General features: G+C 42.4%; 1 protein-coding gene across 1 annotated transcript in view; it reads right to left on the minus strand.

The window, feature by feature from the left end:
• Positions 1-994: 994 nt before the first annotated feature.
• LOC117001014 (LIM domain containing preferred translocation partner in lipoma) overlaps positions 995-22,038 on the minus strand; it is a 326,262-nt gene continuing 305,218 nt past the window's right edge. The window contains exons 11-13 of the mRNA XM_033069157.1: positions 10,879-11,057; positions 7,801-7,921; positions 995-6,199 (exon numbers count right to left, since the gene is read on the minus strand). Coding sequence (XP_032925048.1) covers positions 6,071-6,199; positions 7,801-7,921; positions 10,879-11,057 — 429 coding nt within the window. The 3' untranslated portion in view covers positions 995-6,070. The remainder of the gene's footprint in view (positions 6,200-7,800; positions 7,922-10,878; positions 11,058-22,038) is intronic.

Raw genomic sequence — 22,038 nt, forward strand, 5'->3', positions numbered from 1 at the left:
CAGAGACACGTAGTCAGGAATAAAGCCCAGTGGAGAATTAGTAGGACAGTCAATATTGCAGCCTGTATTTCTACTCAGTTATAGCCCCACAAACACCTGATATGTGTGTGTGTATGCCAGACTACTCTGCAAGGGTTGAATTCAGGTTTTTTCAGACCACAGTAGAAAATTTCCAGGCTGAAGTGACATTTATTCTTCAATGTCCACCAGGAAATCTACTGAGGTTATGTTTTTTCTCTTAGATTTTTAGATGCTGGATGAAAGTTGTAATTTCACAGGTGTAAAGTCTGTTCTCTCTCAGGCTCCAAATGCCAATTGGACAACCAACTGTTGCAAATTCAAAGTTGAAATGCTGAGGGAAACAGGTAATATTTCTAGAAATGTTTAAGGAAAAATGCCATTCCCAAGCCCAGAAAAGAAATTAAGTTCAATCAGTATCTCTTGATTTGCATGGCAGTTGCCATAATGTGCTTATATTTTTCAGTAATTTCAGGGGAAAAAGCCAAACAGAAAGAGACCCCAAGATAAAAACAAAGAAGAAATTTGTAGTTGCCACAGAAAAAAACACTGGCAGTCCCTATTGCCAGCCACTCCATGGCTTTAAGATGGATAAGAAAAATTAATCCAACAGAAGTAACACTGTTATTTTAAGAGTCACATTACTTGGATTGTTCTAACAAAGGAAACAGTGACTTCAAAATTAGCAAAGCTAGTTAAAAATAGGGAAGAAAAGTTTCAAAGTTTTTTTTATTTCTCCAGGTCCAATATTGAACCACTTCCCAAGAACATTTTCTTGGTTTTAAGTAGAATTTTTATCCAAATAAATTTTCAAAATTGTTACAGAAACTTTAATTTATCAACAGAAGAAACCCAAGAAGTACAAAAAAATTATGAAAGATGACATGGGTCTTTGAGAAATAAAAATATTTGTTAACAATTCTGAAATTTATTTAGATAAAAATTCAGTATAATTTTAATCATAACAGCAATAACAACCACCAAAAAACATTGTGGGAAACATTGTGAAAAGAGAGAATTTCTCTCTTCTGTTATCACGCAATTTAGTGTAAAAATTGCAACCAGCTCAAACTGGAAATAGTGTTCTCACAGCTCTCTTGGTCTGTATTTTACTAACCTCTAGGTTATGGAGCAGTTCCTGCCCTCCTTCCACAAGAAACCCTCAGTTACCATAGCTGGTGTTTTCTCCTGGGGATTTCAGCAGGGTGGGATGGCTCAGCAGCCCCTCTCCCACAGCCCCAGCCTGCAGTACTGAACCTGGGCGAGGTGCTGCCCAGCCAGGCTGCTGAACAAACACAAACCAACTCTGTGACCCCACTGCAGGAGCCAGACACCAACAGACACCACTCAGCAGCTCAAACCTTTCTGAGACACTCAGCGCAAGCACCAGGTGTCTACCATTGATCCTTGACATGGGATTTCTCTCAAGAACCTTCTCTTGGGTCCTGTTATCCCTTGCCTTCCAGACTTCCTCAAAATCAAAAGGAACCAAATCAAACCTAAACCAGGCTTGAGCTAACCACAGCCAGGCAGCAGCCTTAACAGGTCCAAAGAGATTTCAGACAGACTTGTCACATATTCTCTTTAGCAACCATCATTTCTTTAAAGATACTCTTTCTTTCTTTCTTTTTTTTTTCCTCATTCTTCTCAGGCACATTTTACTGATAGGCAGAAAGTCAATTTAAGGCCTGTGTTTTGTGAAAGCCTCACTCCTACTATCATGATGAACACTATTATGTAGAGTGACAAACACTTTGGTACTCCCACACCTCTATGATTAAGTCATTACCCAAGTGTTTTGCAGCCATGATAAAAATCTAAGAATTAAAATATTAACACTCCTCCCAAAACCAAAATTAAAGGTGTGTTATCTGATAGGCTAAAGAATTGGTTTGGCTTTCTGTTTTTAAAAGCAATGTTCAATGAATAAAATAAGTGACAATAAAATGATCACATTCACAAAATACTAGTGTTAGCCTTGGGGATATGCTTAAGGATTGGGCCGTAACCAAGGCAACCCAATCTCCTGGAGAAAGTTTAAGTAGACAGTTTTAAAGCCATTGCTCAAAGAAACAGTAAGTCTGGCTGTAGGGCTACTTGTGACATATGGAAGGTGCCACAGCCACCCAAGACAAAGCACTCATCTTGTAACAACTCAGCCTCCTGTCATCCAAATGTTACATTTGATCAGCTGTGGTGCTCTCCTGCAGTTGGCATAAGGGTGACACAGGAGTCATTTCCTGTGTTCTGGATAATTTGATAGAAGGTTGACTGTGCCCACATCCTACCCAGATCAAGCCTGTGTGATCAGGGGATAAAGAACCAGCCTGGTATTAATGGCTTATGTCACACCATGCAATGGCTTTAAGTCTGCGCTTAAACAAACCCCAGGGACTTAAATAGTTTGCTAAATTAGAACCTGATCCTGGGCCCTGTCTGGCCATACAAATCATGGGATCAGGCCCTACTTGCCAACAAATACTAGACAAAGCAGCATAAGCAGAAACTGCAGACTTGAACAGAAATGTTTGTGTGATCTTCCAATTCTTTCTGAAAGGAACAGTTTGGACATTAACACAGCCACAGATGATGTGAATTTTTGTCATGGCTAAGAAGGTCCAACTTTAAAAAAGCAAGGTCTCTTTGGCAAAAAGACTCCTTCTTTGGAACAGATAAACATGATATATTATAAATATGTGATAAATATTGTGATGAAGCCATATCCCAGTGGTTCTTAATTGCAGTACAATTCAGATAAATCCCACCAGCATTTCCTAATTAAATCCCGAAGCATCAGTGGGGAGATTTCCATATACATGTGGGTGATGAGAGCCTCTGTGATGTATATACAATATCTTTCAAATATATTTATAGCAATTTTGGAAAACAAAACCATACAACATAAAGAAGAGGGTTTTGGACACTCCTTCCAACAGGCAGATGGCTTTGGGGTTTAGGGGTGAAAAAAAATCCCATCATAATATCTTTGCACAGATATGTCAGGTCTAGAAACCAGCCACAGCACCTCAAACATCAACACTGTTCAATCTTTGTCAATCATATTTCATCCATGAAGTATTTAATGCTTGGAAATTTTGGCTCTCACCTCCGTGCATGCCAGCCCAACTCACCACAGCACTCTCATAACAGAGAGGATTCAGAGCTGATCTCCTGGCTGGCTGCACACATTGAAATGTGCTGGAATCCCAGCCCTACATACCAGCAAAGTTTTCTGGAAAGAGAAAATAGAGCTCCAGAAATCAATAGTTTGGGCTAGTCTGTGACTAGTTTAATCCCCATAATGTCTCTGGGAACTGCAAAGCAGCTCTCTCACGCAGAGGGCAGAAGACAAGGAGCGATATGACTTGCTCCAGTCCAGCCTATGGCAGGGCTGTAAAAAGCCCAAAGGCTCTGAACTTGAGTCATCCTTAGTCTAGGCCACATTCTGCTGGAAGGCACAGTAGTTTGTTCCCATCAATTACCCCAGGGTTATTCAGGAGAGTCTCATCAGCCACTTGATTTAATACCCGCGAGAGTTTTCTGCCTGATGAATGGCTCATTCTGCACCCAAATGCATCACATTATCACCTGTGCTTGTATCCAGCACTGACCTCCCCTGTTTCTGTAGGGTTAGTTCAAACTAAATTTGCTCAGTATTTGCAAGGTTTTTTGGACTGGTGGTGGTGCAGACTGTGTGTCAAGAAGCGAGCTCAGAAGGACCTTACATGCCACGGTTCAGGGAGCAGCAGCCCAGGTGGAACCTGGTGGGAGCCAGGGTGCCAAAAAATCTGTTTATGTCTGAGGCAGTAACATTCTTGCAGGCCAGGGTAGAAATCCAGTACGAAAAGTCAAACTGCTTCAGCACAGCCCCTATGGTGGTGAAGGAAGTGTGGTCAATGATGCCACCCTTCTACAAAGAAGGATTCATTTCAAGTTGTGAATTTTGGGAAACTTCCCTGACACTGGTGAAGTTTGCCAACATACAAACCATGTAAGGAATGGAGGTTTCAGACTGGTATTTCTGCATTTGAATTTACCACAGACAGCTGAAGCCACTGAATATCACAGTGCTCTTCCAGAAAGGTTAGTGCTAAACTGAAAGGAAATGCACCATTTGCAGGAGCTGCAGTATCCCATCACAATTTTTCCTTTGTTTCCTATCAGTTCAGCTCATCTAACTTTTCTTTCCAGCATTAATGGATATATTCTCTATAACAGAATCCTGATACAAAGAGGAAAGCACCACATTCTTATTATTTTTCTGTGGGATGCATGAAAAAAATCTTTTAACTTACTCTTGAAAAGTGCCAGTTTGTCACTTACATGGTCAATCAGCCTGCAACTGTTCGAGTTCTGCTTCTTAATTTAAGTGCAAAGAAAGGTATGTTCCTTGATTACATCTGCAAATAAGATATTAATGTCAATTCAGTGATATGAAAATTACTCCCTCACTATGTAATTTACACCTTAGTTATTATGGGTTTCATGAACAAGACTATTATAACTGCTCAGAATGCCATGGATTTCTAATTTTTTGATTTGTTTTTAATTAACCAAACTAAAAAAAAACCCAAAACTCCCCAAACCCACAATCATGGGAAAAAAAGGATTATCTGTGCCCAGGTTTCATTTACCTTGGCGTATATATAAATTCTGGACTGAAGATGAAAATACTGCTGCTGGCCCAGCACTCTACTGCCATGAATTTCACCAGAGGCAAGTTCTAAGTGGCTGGGATAAAAAGGGAGAGGAAAAGAATTGCCTGCTTTCTGGAATGGCATAGTGAAGGGCTTAATACCTTCTTTAGCTTTCTTAGTATGAAAACTGAACATTTACTTAGGACAATCTTTTTTGCTGTTGTTGAAACAAGATCTGATTGTTTAAAATTAAAAATACAGATCATGTGTTAACATCAGAGAAATGTGTATCATCCCAAAGCTCGATTCAATCCTGTTACTGCTGAGGGAAAATCCTCCCTGCAACAACAGGAGATAGAACAAGACTTTATTGCTTGAATATCTACCCAGAGACCAACACTGCCAGTGGTCCCACCAGAATGGGCTGAATGAGGGAGTGGTGTAAGATTTTTTTGAGCATCGCTTTGCACTGTTCTATGTAGTCATTTTTATCTTTTTTTAACCACTGGGATTTCAGAAAGGTGTTTCCAGCCCCACATCCCTTAAAGATCTTCTCAATGGACGTGACTGGCTTATGCCTCTGGTAAATCAAAAGCATGTTGTGTGTGTGTAGTGTGTAGTGTGTGTGTAGTGTACAGTGTGTGCAAGCTCACATCTTTCTGTGATTGCTCATACATTGTGAATTGGAAGCATCACTACTGAATAAATTTATGCAATAACTAAGTAGATTTTCATGAGTAAAATTAAAATCCTATTGAACTGGAAGGGAGTGGAGACAAGTAAGGGCCTAAGAAATAACCAATCTGAGTCCCAAGAATACAAGATCACACCTACACTCAGGTGCAGTACAGTTGCAGTTGCACTGTTTGTATTAATGCTGGGTCTGCTCTCACACCTTCTAGGACAGTGGAGCTACTTCTGCTGGTGACACAGATCTTATTAAAGTCACCAGCAGACATTGAAGTCCCATGACTTCAATGAAAGCTGGTCAGGTTCTCAAAATAACTTGGGAGAAATAACCTACCTCAGCCATCTTTCACCCTCAACCTTCATGTACTTAGGAAACAGGAATCAAGCACAGAAGCAGAGTAAGGACAATGTTCAGACCTCCTTCTACAGGCAGATAACTTAGGTGCTGTGACCCTTACCTCCATCAGCTGCTGATAGAGCAGCTGCTCTGACTCACTCACTGCCCTCTTGAACAGTTGTGTCTAAATTAGGTGCCTGTCATGGGCAGTCTGAACAAGGCCTCTCAAACTGCCCTCTTGCTCCAAGGCCTTCCAGTTTTACTTTTTTTTTTTCTTTTCTTTTTTTTCTTTTTTTCAATAACAGAGATTCAGACCCTAGGAAAGAAATCATGCAAAGCTTGTGCAATATCCCCCAATGGGCATCCTGGGGAGGGTCACAGTTGATACTCAGAGGTCAGTGCTGGCCTTGGCAGTCAGAGCCTGGATCCGAGCAGAGTTGCAGGTCTTGCACAGGATGTGCCCGTCCAGAGGGTAACAGCCCTGATTGTCCCCTTCAGACAGAAGGCCACCACAGTCCTAGGAAATAAGTGAACACGAAGAGCAAAGTAAATAAGAAAGAACAAGATTTAGCAAAGAATCTATTAGCCAAAGAATCTCTCTCCTCACTCTCCACCTTGTAACAGGATCCAGCCTGAGTCAGCGCAAAGCATGACGCTGGGGTACGTGATGTCTTTTACGATTAAGCCATTTTCTGATAAGAGACAATGCTGCAGAGAAGATGGGTTCCCAAGCTCTCTGCTGAATTTAATCCAATTGAAAATAAAAGGAGATTATTCCCTTCACATTTCTGAGGAAGCAAAGGTCTTTAGCACTGGAGAAACATCAAACTGAAGCACATATTTATTAATTTAAAAAAAGGATAAAAGAGAAGCATCACTGGGAAAAAGTTTAGTACCAATATCTGACTATAGGAAATCTCCTTTAGAAGACTTAACATCACAAAGTTACAGCCTCCATTCCAGAGGTGGCAGCTAAGCAAAGTCACTGCCTGTCGCCCCTTACCAGAACTGTCACTTGTGTTTGTATTAAAATTGGCCAAAAAGGTTGTGGCAAAAAGGAGGATGTCAGACAGGAACATGGAAACCCCACTACAAGGCCCCCGAAACTGCTCCAGAGACCTCAGCCTATAAGCTTTAAGGCTGAGTATAGCTGCTAGGAAAGTTGGAAATTACCCCTCACCAAGTGATCAAGTGATTGCTTGGCCCAGGACTGATGGATCCACGTGTCAAAGCCTGGGTATCTCAGCAGCCAGCATGGGGATATGCTGTATGATGAATTAGGCTCTACAAAATTTAGTGCAAGAATGCCCTAGCATCTTAAAAAATAATGGGCCTAAGTAATGGGCTGATATGTACCCTGAAAGCCAAGGCCAGATAGAGAATTGAACCAGATGCCCCAAGTTTCAGCCTAGACCTTTAAACCTTAGTCCATCCCTCCTTCCAATCAAGGTTATTAAAAACTGCAACTGCAATAAGAAATATATTTGGCCTCATTTTCTTACCCTGCCATCTGGCTGATGTATTATCCAACAAGTAACACTAGCACTGAAGAATTCTTGAAGGTTCCCTCACACAGCTGTTTCCACATGCTAATTGCTTTAAGGTGATTTTTATTCTCTGTCTTCAGATTCTTACCATCAAAATTACATGAAGTGTGTAATGAAACTGAACAAGAGAAGTAGCACAAAAAGCATTGCACAAAACAAGAATGATCATGTTTATGTGTCCATTAAAATTCTTCAACCCAGAGCCATATGCTGAGTTTCCTGTACAATCTTGCTCAAATCCTAACATGCATTAGCTTTCATTTTAAGAACATAAAGATGAGCTACATTTGTGTCCAGGCCATAATTTATGAAGTTCTCAAGCATTAAGCCCTAATTGCCTGAGTCACATTCTTTTGCTCTCCTAATGAACCTGTTATAAACAAGGGACCTGATTTTCCTCTCATTTGCATGGATATAAATGAGGAAAAATCCCTCGCTTGCTGAAGTAAAAGAAGTAATTTGATTGTAGAGCCAGTTACAATAGGGTATGCCTGTCTTGTGAGCAGTGTGAGGTGCTGATGAAGTTAAGGCAAGCCTTGCTTTGTGTCCCTGCTGTGCCTGGAATACCAACCTCGCACCGGTAGCACTGCACATGGAAATCACGATCCAGGGCGACGATGCGCACGGTCTCCTCCTGTCCTGGGGCTGGCATGATGGGCTCCTTACACACAGAACACCTCGGGGCAAATTTCCTGAGGAAGCAAGAGACAGGCACAGTCATCCTCGAACCTGGAGCAAAAGTTTTTGTTAACTGGACCAGCCAGCCAGAAACGTGTGCAACACACACAACACAGGCTGGTGCTCTGCACAGCTCCCTCCTTGCTAAAAAACAGGCAGGAACATTTTGGTCTTACATGGCATTTTGCAGCATTTTGCTGCCCTAATTAACAACTAATGTGCCTGTTGAATGATCCTCGACTGTGGCACCTGTGCACTTGCTACAACCCTCAGTTTCTAAGAAAATCCACGCAAATCCCAAGGTTAGAAAAATGACCAGGATCTGCTTCAAGAGCATCTGTCGAAAACAAAAATCAAATTATTAAAATTTGAAGTTTGGAACAAATAGTTTAAAAGTCTGAAAAGAAATGGTAAAAAAAAATTGCCTTGCACTAACACTAATTTGTTGAGGTTTATGCCATCCCCTTAAAACTTCCAAACCATGTTACCCACTTATGCACACAGAAGCACACTTGTGGCTGTGCTCACTCTCAGACAAGAAGCATCAGGGAAATTCTGACTTGCTGCATTTTTTATCTAAAACCAACTCAGTTATCCAACAGGGTGTTGTCCAGGCTTAAAAGGGAACAGGTCTGGGTGCAGAGACCCCAGTGTTCTCTCTTCCAGTCAGCCTGACTTCCAATTGTATAGTGACAATAACTCACTGCATGAAGAGACTGACTTGAATCAGGGTCAGCTCAGGGATCAAGAGAAGCACAACCCTTTCTTCTTTCCTTCTATTGCTCACCATATGCCCTTCTGGATAATTCACCCATGTTCTGTATTGCCTCTGGTTTAGCTCCCCTCAGGTCCCATGAGAAGTGGCCATCTCTGCTCCTAGGCTTAGGAACATTTAGCCTGTGGTGAATCATTATCTGCTGTTTTCATTCAAAACCTACTGGTACCAGTTTCCTGGCTGCAAATTCTGCCTGCAAACAAGGAATCTTACACCCACAGAATCAATCTGCTGCCATGTAACGAGAGCCAGGGTCAGGGGATGTGGAGTGTCAGAGGGCAAAGCTTATGGTAAACATCAGAACACAAGGAGATCAAAGGCCCTTCTCTTCTGAAATGCCCAGTAAGGATTGACTCTGCCACCCAGCCTGTCACATGAACCACCTCAGAATTAACTATCTTAGAAAAGAAAAAAAACATAAAGTCTATCTGTACTAGGAATAAAGAAAACTATTAATTTCACTGGCAGCAGATGAAAGATGTCTGTGTAGCTGTGATCTAATGAAAGAATGAATTAAACAGTGGCTATAACGAGTGCTCTGAAAAATAACTTAAATGGATCATGATATGACCGGAGCTGTGATGGCAATTAATTATGTGCTGCTTCATGCAGGCCCTTCCTTGTGCCATTTAGCTCAAATGTGGTACTTAAAAAATACTTCAACATTTTCTTTGTCCAGGCTACTGTGAGTAATTCGTTATGAGACAAATATTACCTCCTAGGCTCCTGAGATCATTCCTGCAGATTTCAGGGATGTGGATCTGTTACTGTGGGGCCTGAGCTCAGGGGTAGTGTGAGCGAGCATCAGCTACAGTTTTGTTATCCAGAGGATGTAGAACACTTAACCTCCAGATCAGGAGGACATATCATCCCTAATCAAATAAAACTGGGATGGCCAAAGTACAGCAAAATGTGTGGTTGGCCAAAGACATTCTGAGTGTCACATTGGGTCTTGTGCTATTCCCATCACCTTCCCCTCCTCAATCCTTCACTCAACAATTTTTATGTCCTTCCTTGCACTGACAGCCTCCCACTTTCCACTCTCAGAGCCCTGAGGTCTGCAAGCAGTCACTGCCAAAATGCTTCAATGTGGACATCAGCTCTCTTTCTCCTGAAAGCATGTGAGCCCTTGGCCTGTGGAGCTTTGGAAGGGGCACTCTGCAAATTGTTGAGGGGGTGTGAGGGAAGTCCTTCAGGTGCCTGAGTAGTGCATAAAACTCCTGTTGGGCCTGTGCTCAGGACCACATTTTACCTTACACACAACTGGTGGCATAGAAAGGCAAAGCAACACAGCAGCTGCCAATTAACCCAGCCTAGCTGAGCTACAGGGAACATCCTCCTGTTGGATTCTAATATGCCACTTAATTGTGGCTGCTTCCCTTTCTGTCAAGTCAGCCAGCTTCTTTGAGTTTTCAGACCCACACACTGAAGTCATGAGGCTCTAATTAAGTCTACCCCCCCAGAAATTAAGAGGTAAAATGGCTGAGATGTAAACTCACATTTGTCAGTATTGATTTCATCTTTTAATTGAGGGGTATAATGTATCTGTCTTTTCCATACAGGGCAAACATTTGTGCTCTGATTATATCTACCTGTCTTCCCTAGATTAGTTGTGATGATGGGGGTGGTAGAATGTCAGTGACAGAAATTACTTGCAGCTATACCTTTCAACTTACTTTAAATAGCAGTTTCACTATAAATTATTACCAGGGCTGTATTTTCAGTAGCTTAAAAAAGCTAATTAGCAACTAGAAACAAAAGGAGCTGTGAGCAACCTGTGGCCACTGAGATCCTTCTAGGAGGTAAGCAAACACCTGCAGAGTGCAGGAGGACAGGACCTCTCTTAATTGCTCAGTGGAAGAAGGGTGATGTGAAAGTGCAGATAGAGGCAGTGAAGAGGAATATGCACAGTGAAAGGTAAGGGGAAGGCAGAGCATTTAAAACAGAGGGACAGAGAGGTTATCCCTCAATTCAGCTCTAGCAAAACAGATATCAAGCAGAATCATCCCCTAACCAATTAACCTTGTATACCATGGTGTGCCTGCTTGGAGCAGAGCTCTCCCTACTACCTAAGAGCCTTGGGAGGAAGTGGCATAGAGTTCAGAACTTCCTGAAGGCTCACTATGAAAAAGGAGAATTTTTAGGGGCAAAAAACAAAGACAACAAGCAAAGCACTGACAGCAGCTTAGGCCTTACTTATGGAAATCCTCGATGCAGTGGATGTTGCCACCAGCATCCACAGTGAAGGGGATCCCGTCCAGGCTGCGATTGCACATCACACAGGTGAAGCAGTGGGGGTGGTAAGCCTTCCCAGTGGCTCGCAGGATCCTTTCCATGATGGGCTTTGCACAGACACTGCACTGCTCCAGTGTATTCTGCAAAGAAAACATGCACAACAGATGTGAGCACCATCTCAGCAGGACACTTACAAAGGTCAGCTGGGTTGGAGGCTGCTGCTGGTCTTCTTGGAAGCTTTGGGTACCTTATTTTCATTTCTTCTAGATAAAGTGCAGTACAGTCAACAGTTATCAAAGAGTATGATAGCACAGGGTGTGGGTCAAGCCTTTAGAACAGTGTGAGAACACAGACCAGAGCCTTCTCTCAGAAGCTCTGACAAGTGATCAGAGATGGCTCATCAGGTGGATTATCTGAGACACAGCAGCTTCTGTAGCCAGAAGCACATGAAGGAAGGAGTTGTGCAGCCAGCCTGGGCTTTTGCCTCTGGAATGCCCAGTCTGAGCAAGCTTTTGCAGCAGAGTTCATTAGAGACAAGCTCCACAGAGTGCTAAACTGAAGTGCAAACTCCTGGGGCTACTCAGAGACCCTGTAATTACTTTGCCAATGCAGACCCCATAAAAATATCTTTATCTGCCTTGTACAAGAATCTTGATGTTCCTCTCTCACCACAGAGAATACTGCTAAGTCTTCATAGAGAGAACTAAGCAGTGGCTGCAAGGAAAGCATCCACAAGGACAGGAGATCAGGATGACTTAAATGCTTCATTTATCTCTGGCCCGTGATGTTTGAGATAATGACTGTGAAACGCCAGCTCTAAGGCCATGATCCTTGCTGCACAGGTTTTACATACTAGCCTGCTCCTAAAGTGCTGGAGCCAAAAAAATTCCCACTTTTCAAGTGGGGTCCATTGAATGATTCATCTCATTTCAACTCTCACTCACCCTTGCAGTTAATTATAGAAACACTAAGATAATTTTGTTTCAGATGGTTGTCTGTGAGCCACAGCAGCCCTTCTGACACTAAGTGGGTAACTAACCATTTCAAAGCAAGCACTTTAAAAGACACATGCCATGAATGGAGGATGAAAACCACATAGATACAAACAATAAATCCGTGGTAATGATTTGTGTAATTTCACTGGACTTAGAAAAGCAAACTTCACCTCCTATTCTTGCTTGATGCATCTGAAGTTTTCAAATAATGCTATCAACCAGCATTTGCATCTTGGGTGACGTAGAAAAATGTGTAATTACACTACTGATTTTTATTTAGATAGAAATAGGGAGGTGGGGGGAAAAAAAGGAAAAAATCTAACAGGACAGAAATACAGAAAGCTGCTGAAAGGCAGATCTTGTTGACAAACAGAGGAAGGCTAATGTCCTGCTACGTCATGCCACAAAATTCCCAGAGAAAGCAGTGTTTTGACTGACTGCATTGTAATTGCTTCTTTGAGCCAGTATTCTCAGGGGCAAGATCCAGTCCTTACATGTGCAACCAGAATGTATTGAAGGAGATGAATCACCCAGGAGCTCAGAAGGTTCTACACTCACACATTTGCTCTCAGACATTATCTCTGGGCTGCACATCACTGGTGAGGTACAAACAGAAATACACAAGCTCCTATCAGAGGATCAGAAGGATTGTTTTTGGAAAGGTTGATATGAAAAGTCCTGAATTTCAACCCGTATGAGAACTGCCTCATGCATTTGTAAGGAGAGCACAACCAGACTAGCATTGAATTCAGGCTGGTTTTTGCTTTATACCTTGTAATAATGGGCAGGAAAGAATGACTGCTGGCCTTTCTGTCTGGTTGCTGTCACCATCCTCATCATTATAACAGTGGCTGGTATGCCAGAAAAAGCAAGGTCAATAATTTTCTCCATGGAGAAATAACCTGGCATATTTACCATTTCACTCTGCATAAGCAGATCACATCATCTCAGTCTGCATCCATGCGGTTCTCAGTGTTTTTCTGCCAAGGAGGGAAGGCAGGATACCTGTGGATACTGCTGGAAGATCGTGCCATTCCTAAGGCATTTGCCATGAAATTTTTTGAACACACACAGGTATGGAGCATCTGCCTCATCAAGTCACTGCTTGCCTCATTTCCAACAATAAAGGCCAAAGTATGAGAACAGGGTAAGCAAAACACAAAAATTCCTTGGGATTTGCTTCCAGTCTCCACTGATTACTGGTTTAGGGACTTCCTGAGTCAGAGCTTGGCTTCCCCACACTTTGCCTCAAGTGCATGCTTATCCTATGAATTTTCCTAATTGATTTTTGAATTCTGACAAATACTGATCCCCCACAACATGAACAGGAATTCCATGGCTTACTTCCATGCTGGGGACTGTTCTGTTCAGCAGCCCCCCTGGCCTGCTGCTGCAGCCCACCCAGGAGTGTGACCAGAGCAGGCACCTGCAGCAGCAATCCAAGCTGCAGAGGGGTCTAGCACCAGCCAGCATGGCCTGGAACTGCTCTCACCATGCATCTCATGTAACTCCTGCTCATGCATTTTGGGCACACAGAGTTTAAGCACACAAGGGATCAGTGCAGCCATCCTGTCTGACACCTCATGTTAACACTGATTTTGGTGGAAACTCTGCAGTAACCACAACAGCAGGCAATCACCCTGCTGGATCATACCTTCTGAAAACACACATCTTCTGCTCCCAAATCTTAGCTCAGTCACAGTTTGACATTCTCACAGCTAAGTAAACACAAGCATTACAAATTAACCAACTCCTGATTAAGCCTTATATACAACTTAAAAATCAGACCTGAGAAAATTATTCTTTTCATCCTTCCAAGTCTGTACCAGTAAGGAAAAACAAAGTCATTAGTTTCAGACTCCAGCTCACTCCCTGTCTGGGAGTGTATTTGCTTAAGCCTCTCTCCTTGCTAGAACCCTAGCTGGCTCACACCCTTCTCTTCAAGGTTACCAGATGATGCCAAAGGGAAAGCTTCCTTGATTCACACCCATTTGACATCAGGTTGCTGTAAGGCAGGATTTGGCTTGTGAAGCTACCAGGGTTTTCTTTGATTCTCTAATCAGGTTATCCCACATGCCTAAGTGCTGCCACAGCAGCTAACAACCTGCACAAAGGTATTTCTGTACATTATGGGAACAGCATCCCTGAAGGATTATAAGTTTGGCTTCTTGATTTTGTTCTCTTTCACAGTTAATCTAACTCTCCTAGCACCTCCTGGAGCTTTCAGACCTTCAAAAAGCCAAACAAGATGAAGAAAAATGCCTAACAGGTCTATTTTCCTTCTTTCCTCTCTAGCTGTTGTTGCAAGCCTTCTCTATAATCAACAGGTAGAGCTGAATGCATCTGATAAGCCACACTGAGAGCTAAGGCAAGGTACAAAGAAGAAAGATGAGAAAAGCTAGGAAACATCAGACCTAAGGGTTGTGGTCACATTCATGTCATAAGAATATGGACCACAAATCTAGTGTGGGCTGAGGGAAAAGTTTACCATTCTTTTCCCATATTTTTGGCCAAGAGGCAGGGAGTGTCCTTGTGCCTTCAAATCCAACTAATTTTTTGGGGGTTTTAAAAGCATAGGGAAGGAGTCATCCATTTCTAAATAGAAGATTGGCACAAAGTTTAAGGCTGAGTCTGGGTCCATGTCTCTTGAGGGCAGAACATCCATGGCAAAGGAAAAGAATCTCACATGGAGAGAATAATGCACCCTAAATACCAACAAGAAAAATAACCCCAAGCAAAGATACACTAAAACACAAAGAAATAGCTATAATGACCAGGACATCATGAATCATCTTGCAAGTTAAAATTAAGAGACTTAAACATGTATAGCACAATCAGTAGCAAAGTGGGAACAAGCCACTTGGGAGCAAGCATCTAGCAAGTGGTGGTTGGAGCTGACCTCCCTAGAGCAGTACTTGTCCCTTCAGAAACCACAGAAAGCCAAAGGGAGTTGCTCTGCAGATTTTAGGTTTAAACATGGGACACAAAGTAAAAACTCCAGCTGCTGGGAAAGACTTCTGGGTTGCAAGAGCCAAGGAAGACTGGAGCTGGGGAGTGTTGGAGTCCTCTCCCAGATGGCAAGGTGGGAGAGGCTTTGGGGAGCAGAGGTGCAATGAGAGCCCAGGAGCTGCAGCTCATTCTGCTGCCCTAATGCTGCAGATGGTAACCCCTCCTAACCAAACCTGGGGGACAGCAGTAACTCACAGTGTCATGGTAGCATAAGGGCTCTCCCACAATGACCCAGCAATGTGTGCAGAAGAAAAGACACACAGATTAGTCATTGCTGCTTCTGCATTGGCAATTCATCCCAAGCTTTAACGAACATAAATAATGTCTCCTGCACTCTGAACAGCAGACCGAGGAGAGCTCACGCACAGGGATGTGAGCATGGTATTGCTTATTTTGCTGGGAGAGGAGAGGGAAGTTGCTGGAATAAATTACATTGGCAACTCATGCACAGGGACACAAACTCACTTTCTGTAAGCACTGCAGAAGAAACACATTTTTCGAAGTGAATGAGCAGAGGAGATGGTTTTAAGCTGCACAAATGAAATGTGACTGTGGTGCTAAAAACAGGCACATGGTCGAATACTATAGTTGAACTGTAACTTAGTAAAGTGTGGTAAGTGACATGCTTTAAATCTTGTGACTCTGTCCTTCATTTCCTCAGACAGAGAGGAGAGCAGAGCAGCAGACATTTTCCCCTTTGTGGGATATTTTTTGAGGCTTGAAAATGTTTCCATACTTAAGCGAAGACAGAACACTTTAATCTCAAGAAGCTTGGTGAATTTATAAGCCTCAAATTAGATCAGGTCAATTGAAAAACTGCACTCCAAAATAATTGCAAATGGTTTCATTTAGGTTTTGGATCTGAAAATATATAGTTGTATTATAAATTAAATATAAAGCAGACAGCAGTGGAGAGGGTTAAGTGTCAAGATGTAATTTCAACACTTTAAAACACTTTTTTGGCATTATTTCTAGAAAAGGAAAACCAAGACCTGATTTCCACCCAAGGCTCCCCAGCTGCAATCTCCACAGATGGGTTAAATCCTGGCAAACATAACATTTAAGTCACTAATAGCCAGCATGAAATTCCTTCCTGCACGTCTGAGGACAGAACTTGGGTATGAGTTAATCCTTTTCACTTCACCTGACCAGCTGGACACATTATTAGCAGAGAGTGACACTCCCCTTGCTGCTCTGAGGGGTACTTTCAACAAGGGACAGCGCTGCAGAAGCACCTTGGCTGGTGCTTTGACCTTCAGACCATGCTGCCATAGCTGCATCAGTGAGTTGGGGCAAGAGATGTGACCCCTCACAGCCTAATTCAGATACAGTGGTGAGGCTGTTCTTTAGGTGGTATAGCTTGATTTGCTGGGAGATGGAAAGGAAGATAGGAAAATAAACTACATGGGCAACCCTGCAATGTTACCAGCATGCTGGTAATGGGTCTGAGCTGTGCTTGCAGCTATCCCTTGCACAGTGCAGACTCAGGCCCTGCAGATTATTCAGTGGCTTTCAAACCATTCTTCCATTCGGCTCAGTTTTTAGTGGCTTTCCCAGCACAGTAGCAATACCACAGCTGGCATGCTTCCCCTCTGCTGGAATTTGCTTTTCTTGTCAGGAAAACTGAATTCAGCTTTGTAGTTTTGGACTCAGAGCAGCTGGAGGTGAATCTGGCAGAAAGTCTGCTCAGCATACAGGATGGAGGAGTCCCTTCCCTTTGCCCTGTAACTATGAGAGGAAGGCTAGATGTATTTCATGGCTTATGTTAGCAAAGATAACAATGGCATGCAACTGAGTCCACAAATGTGCAGTAACAGAAAGGCCGTGATGAAAATGGAACAGGGCTTGAGAAATGCTTCCCAAATGATAAGCAGATGTCTCTACACTAAGAGGAGGAAGAAGCTCCATTTTTCTGATCAAGTGAAGGCAGAGGGATGGCTTTGCCGTTGTCTGAGCATACCAAAGGCTAGAAAGGAAACTTAGAGAAGGCTGCTGGGCCTAGCAGGCACACAGACTGGCCATACTACCTGCAGAAAGAATTATATCTTTAATGCTGAACGTAATTAATGGCTGGAGCAGCAGAGGCACGGACTGGGTGACTTCTCTGACACTCAGTGCCAGTTCAGATGAAGCCTGCATCCCCTTCTAGCACCACCAAGCTGAGAGTGATGAAGAACATCAGGGTTAAACAATCTGCTCTGCATTATGCTTAATGTCCAACCACAGCCACATTGACTCCTTCCAGCTAAAAATTCACAAGAAGCCTCGTGCTGGAAATTACTTAACTAATTTCTGGCATTCAAAGCTACTCTGCACATTCCTTGCTCTGACAACAGAGGTATTTGTCCCTTTAAAACAGCAGAGCCTATGAATCTAAGAAATGAGGGAATTGTCCTCTAAACTGGTAGGCTGGAAGATAAAATGCCTGGACTTCTGGCTTTTAAACCAAGTAGCTACCATAGGCAAAGAATTCCCATGCTCTGTGCCTCAGTTGGCCTGTAAATAAAATGGCTGTAGAAGTTACATATCTCAGTGAGAAATACTTGTGAAGGAGTCTGTCTGCCTAAATGTTATCCAGAATACTCCAGTGAGGCTACATCCATTTGCAAGAGTAATGTAGTTTAATACTGAGGAAATGCTTCTAACTTACAGTTGACTTTAAAATAGCACAGAGAATAAAAAAGTCTATGCACATGAAATTTTTTCAGCAACATTAATTATAGTTGCATGGAATACTACAGTAAGCCAAACAATTGAATGCATCCTTAGCAATTGCTATGTAAAAGAACATTGTTAAGTATCTTAGTAATCAGCTCCAGTCCCTTCAGTAATTTTCTAGTGAAGCTGCATTTCCAAACCTATTCACATCTTGTCCATTGCCACCAGGAGAGGGGAGCTGCGCGCTCCCCAGAGAACTGAAGCAGCACATCGTGCATGTTGGTGAGCACAGCTCACTCTTGCTGTTAGCACTGCCAGCACAACACACCCCAGGTATGAACCAGTATAACCACGTGAAATTGGTCACTTCGCACCAGGACTGCAACTGGCCCAGAAAACACCCAACCAGGAGGCTGGGGCAGGCTTTAGGAGCACTGGAGAGAAAAACATCTGTAAAGCACAGCAGCACTAGCAGAGCACAGGAGACAAGCCTGCCTTGGCAGGGAGGGATGATCTGATAAGACAGTTTCCATCTCTGGTTCCTTCAATCCAAGGAGATCCTAAATACACGACCAGACCTTCATTCCAAGACGTTGCATAATACAACGCCTGGCACAAGATGCTGATTTTCGAAGATTTCTAATTTGAAGGAAATCCCTCAAAATCCCTCCCAGAATGTCAGAGGTAAACAGTTTGTCCAAGGCTCCTGCAGCTGAGGCGAACTGGCTCAGAGCTGCCACGGAAATCCCTGGGCTGTGTCGCACAACAGCAGCCATGCCTCAGCAGATCAGTATTGCTTCTCACACTGTGCTCCCTACCTAGGGAGAAACCAGCCCATGGCTTTGCCCAACACAGAAAGATGTGCTTGAGGATTTGCCAGGATTCCTTTTCCACTGAAGTGAACCTTGGTAGCTCTAAAAACTATGATATTCTATTAGCTTTACTCCCAAGGGACGGGGGGGAATACACAGCAGGTTTTGATAGCCTGTGCTTTTATCTATTTTTAATACCCACACATCAGGTGAGAGCACCTACAGACCATACATACCTCAGGGCTCTGCAGAACAAAGTGCTCTGGGGGATAAAGCAAAGCTGTTCCTTATTCCCAAGAGCTCCCAGTCTTTGTGCTGTTTGATGTAGCTCTGCTTGCCTTACCTGTTCTTGCCACCCAAATTCCTCAAAACATGATGTGCCTGACCTTGCATGCTTGCCCTGGGAGTTTTGTCTAAATAAAGGCTCTGTCCTATTGTGATTACTTTCTGCACAGGCAGCAGAATTGCATGCAGCTGGGAGATGTGGCAAACATTGAGCAGATACACTCTCCTCCTTGTTTAGATCCAATTGTGGACAACACAGAGATTTCAAGCTTAATTAGCAATACCAAGGAAGCTGCTAGAGAGGCATTTCAAACTGCTTGCAGTTTAAGCTGATTAGAACTTTGTGAAAACAAAACAAAATTGTGTAGCAAATTGTTAGGCTAAAATTCAAGTCAAACTGAACCACATCAAAGGAAACAGAGAAGTGACTATCGGCAAGAAGTGGGCATTTTTTCTTTTCTTTTGGTGAGGAATTTAATTTCATAGCCTTTAATAAACCCAATGTTCCAACCTAAGCTTGCCACTCTGGCAAGAAGCTTAACCAAAATAACATTGGAACTCAGAGCTGACGGACCAAAGAGACTATAAATTGGTCAAATCTGGGCACAATACAAGAAAAAAACTGAAAATTCCATTCTATTTTCCCGTTTTAGAATTTTGATGTAACTGACCATTGACATGGAAATGTTATCTTGACCTTAACTGCTAAAGCTGACTTGCAGAGGAAAAAATGACTGAGACTCTGACATCTCAGTGGTTATTTATAGTTCCCCTCATTCTCCTCTTTCTTGGTATTTTTACATTTGAAATGAGTTCTCGCCTGCCATGCGTTTCCTGAAGGACTGTTCGAGCAATGCAAGAATTTGTGACACAAAAACCATCAAGAAAATGAAACTGTATTGATTAAAATGGAAAAAAAATTTTAGTTGGAAACTCTTGTCAATAAATTGGTATCCAGCAAAGCTGGGCTTGCCTTGGTTACAGATTGAACTACAAGCCTTTTAACTACAACCTGTTTAAAGCTGGCTTTTTCTGCTTCCTGTGCTCTCCAAGAGATATTTCCAGGAGAAACAAAAAAAAAAAAAACAAAAACCAAACAAACAAAAAAAAAAACCAAAAAAAAAAAAAAAAACCCAAAAAAAAATTAGAAGAAAGACAGAAAGACAGGGCTATTGCTTGAGAGTCTGGGTTCTTTCTGGGTTCTTCTAGAGTTTGTAAGAAAAAAAAAAAAAGACAGAATCCTTCCCCTTCACTCCTTGAGAATAAAAACCCCTCATCTCTCTAAGCCACAAGGAAAGGCACACAATCTATTTTCCTCTGCTTATTTCAAGTCACAGATAAGGGCATTTCTAAGTCACTTCTAATGGCTACTAAATAAATTAAATATTCCAGCCGGATATCAGTTTAGCAGCTCCCCCTTCTACCTTAATTGCTCAAACAAAGAGAATGCAAAGCTTCTCCTGAAGACCTCATACAAAGCACAAGACAAATTAATTTTTTCTAGTGGCAGGGGCAGAGCACTGGAAACTAAGGGTGTTTGGCTTCTGTCCTTGGTTCACCAGTGACTCAGAGAATAATTTAATTATTTTTCTCCTCTATTCTTCATATTATCTATGTAGTGGCTTTAGTCAGCTATTAGGACTGTGTGATGCTCTGACAGAAGTTACATCTCTATTGCAAACAACAAAGTTGGCACCTGGAGCTACTAAGAAATAAACACCTTCCCAAACTGAAACAAAATGAAAACCCAAGCAAGAAGGTAATGAGATTTTGCACAGAATTTCATGGAGCTTTCACTGAAACACCTTTTGAGTACAAGATAATGTTTTTTTCAGTGTATATGTGCAAGTTGTGAAATACAGGTCATTGCAGAAGTTCAGCATAAAAATAGCTGCTTTTAATAGATAACGTAATCCAGTACAAAGCTTGGAAAAAACCTCCCCCAAAACTCTCACAGCACTTGGATGCTGCTGCTACCCGAACTGACAGTGAGAATATGATTTGCCCAAATCCGTGATATGTTTCCTAAAGAGTTGCCAAATACTTTTATGTCCCTAATGTGAGGAGAATGTCTTGGAGCCTTTGGGGCAGTGGGAGACTTATCTGTGCCTGAAATATGAGGTCTGAAAGCTTTGTGGGTGCTCTGAGGTCTTTCCACAGGGAGAGGAAGAGGGAGTTTCTTATTTCTTGAAGAAAGCCTCCTGAGTGAAATGCCTATTTTTAAAGACTCTGAAAGAACACTGGAAATCCACAGACAATCAGCACTGGCCACTGTCAAGAATAACAGAACCCCAAATTGAGTCAATGAGAGGCTAGAACTGTACTATACTCTCTCCCCTTTTCACCAAGACTAGAAATTTCATTTTTTGGGGAGGCAGGATTTCTTCAGAGGTTTGAATTGAATTATTTCCTGGAGCGACACTCCTTCTTCTATCTAGAATCAGAATCTAATTGGAAATAAATCCAGGCTGCTGACTAAGTCCAGGGTCAAACATGTCACCTACCAGGTACTGAGATTATTTTTAGATGCAATGACATCCCTATTCTTTTTATCCAGTTGACCTGGATGTTTGATTCAGTTCCTTGTCTGGGAAAGCAAGTTTGAGCCACCTGCTGAGATAAGAGTGACAAAGAAGGAAGGGATACAAAACCAGAAAATTGAGACAGCTATGTAAGAAGAACCCAGACAAGGCATGGCACAGAAAAGAGAACTTCCCAAAGAGGTCAAGTGAGATGAGAGAAAAGTGAAAGCTGAAGACTGATGTTCCACCCTGGGAACTCGTCCATCACCTTCCTTCCTCCACTGTGAGATAATCTCATCCACAAAGACAGAGATAGAGAAGATGATTTACATTAGTCCTTCTTGCCCACCTCTGAGGGTGCTTCTGCTGGAAGTCAGCTTGCTGTAGAGTTGGGAGAGAAAGGACAGCACGTTACTCCTTCTAACCTTACAAAGAGATATCCACGCAATAGATCAGATCCTTCCTTGAATAAGTGAAAAGTAAACCAGGAGCTTTGGGCTACTCTACTGTTCAATGTACTGCTGTGGGAAGTTGGGCAGAAGAGTCCTTGCAACACAATTGTCCACCGAGATGATTCAACCTCTTGGCACTGTTCCTTTGCACTCAAAGTAGAAAAATTAAGGCTCCCTGAAAAATACAGAAGTTTTTCCTATTTTGTACGGACAACATGGAGACTTGGATACAGAGATCATGGATGGTAAAACCATTGGAATGCAAATAAGCTCAAGAGTTGCATCAAGAGCAGACAGGCATGTCTGAGTAGGTGGTAATTCTCTGGTGTCTGCAGGGTTAGTCAAGGATGTTCAGAGCAGGAAACATGCACTCTAAAGTAATTTCTTT

The sequence above is a fragment of the Catharus ustulatus genome, chromosome 10, assembly GCF_009819885.2.
Source record: "Catharus ustulatus isolate bCatUst1 chromosome 10, bCatUst1.pri.v2, whole genome shotgun sequence".
In the NCBI taxonomy this organism is placed as follows: Eukaryota; Metazoa; Chordata; class Aves; order Passeriformes; family Turdidae; genus Catharus; species Catharus ustulatus.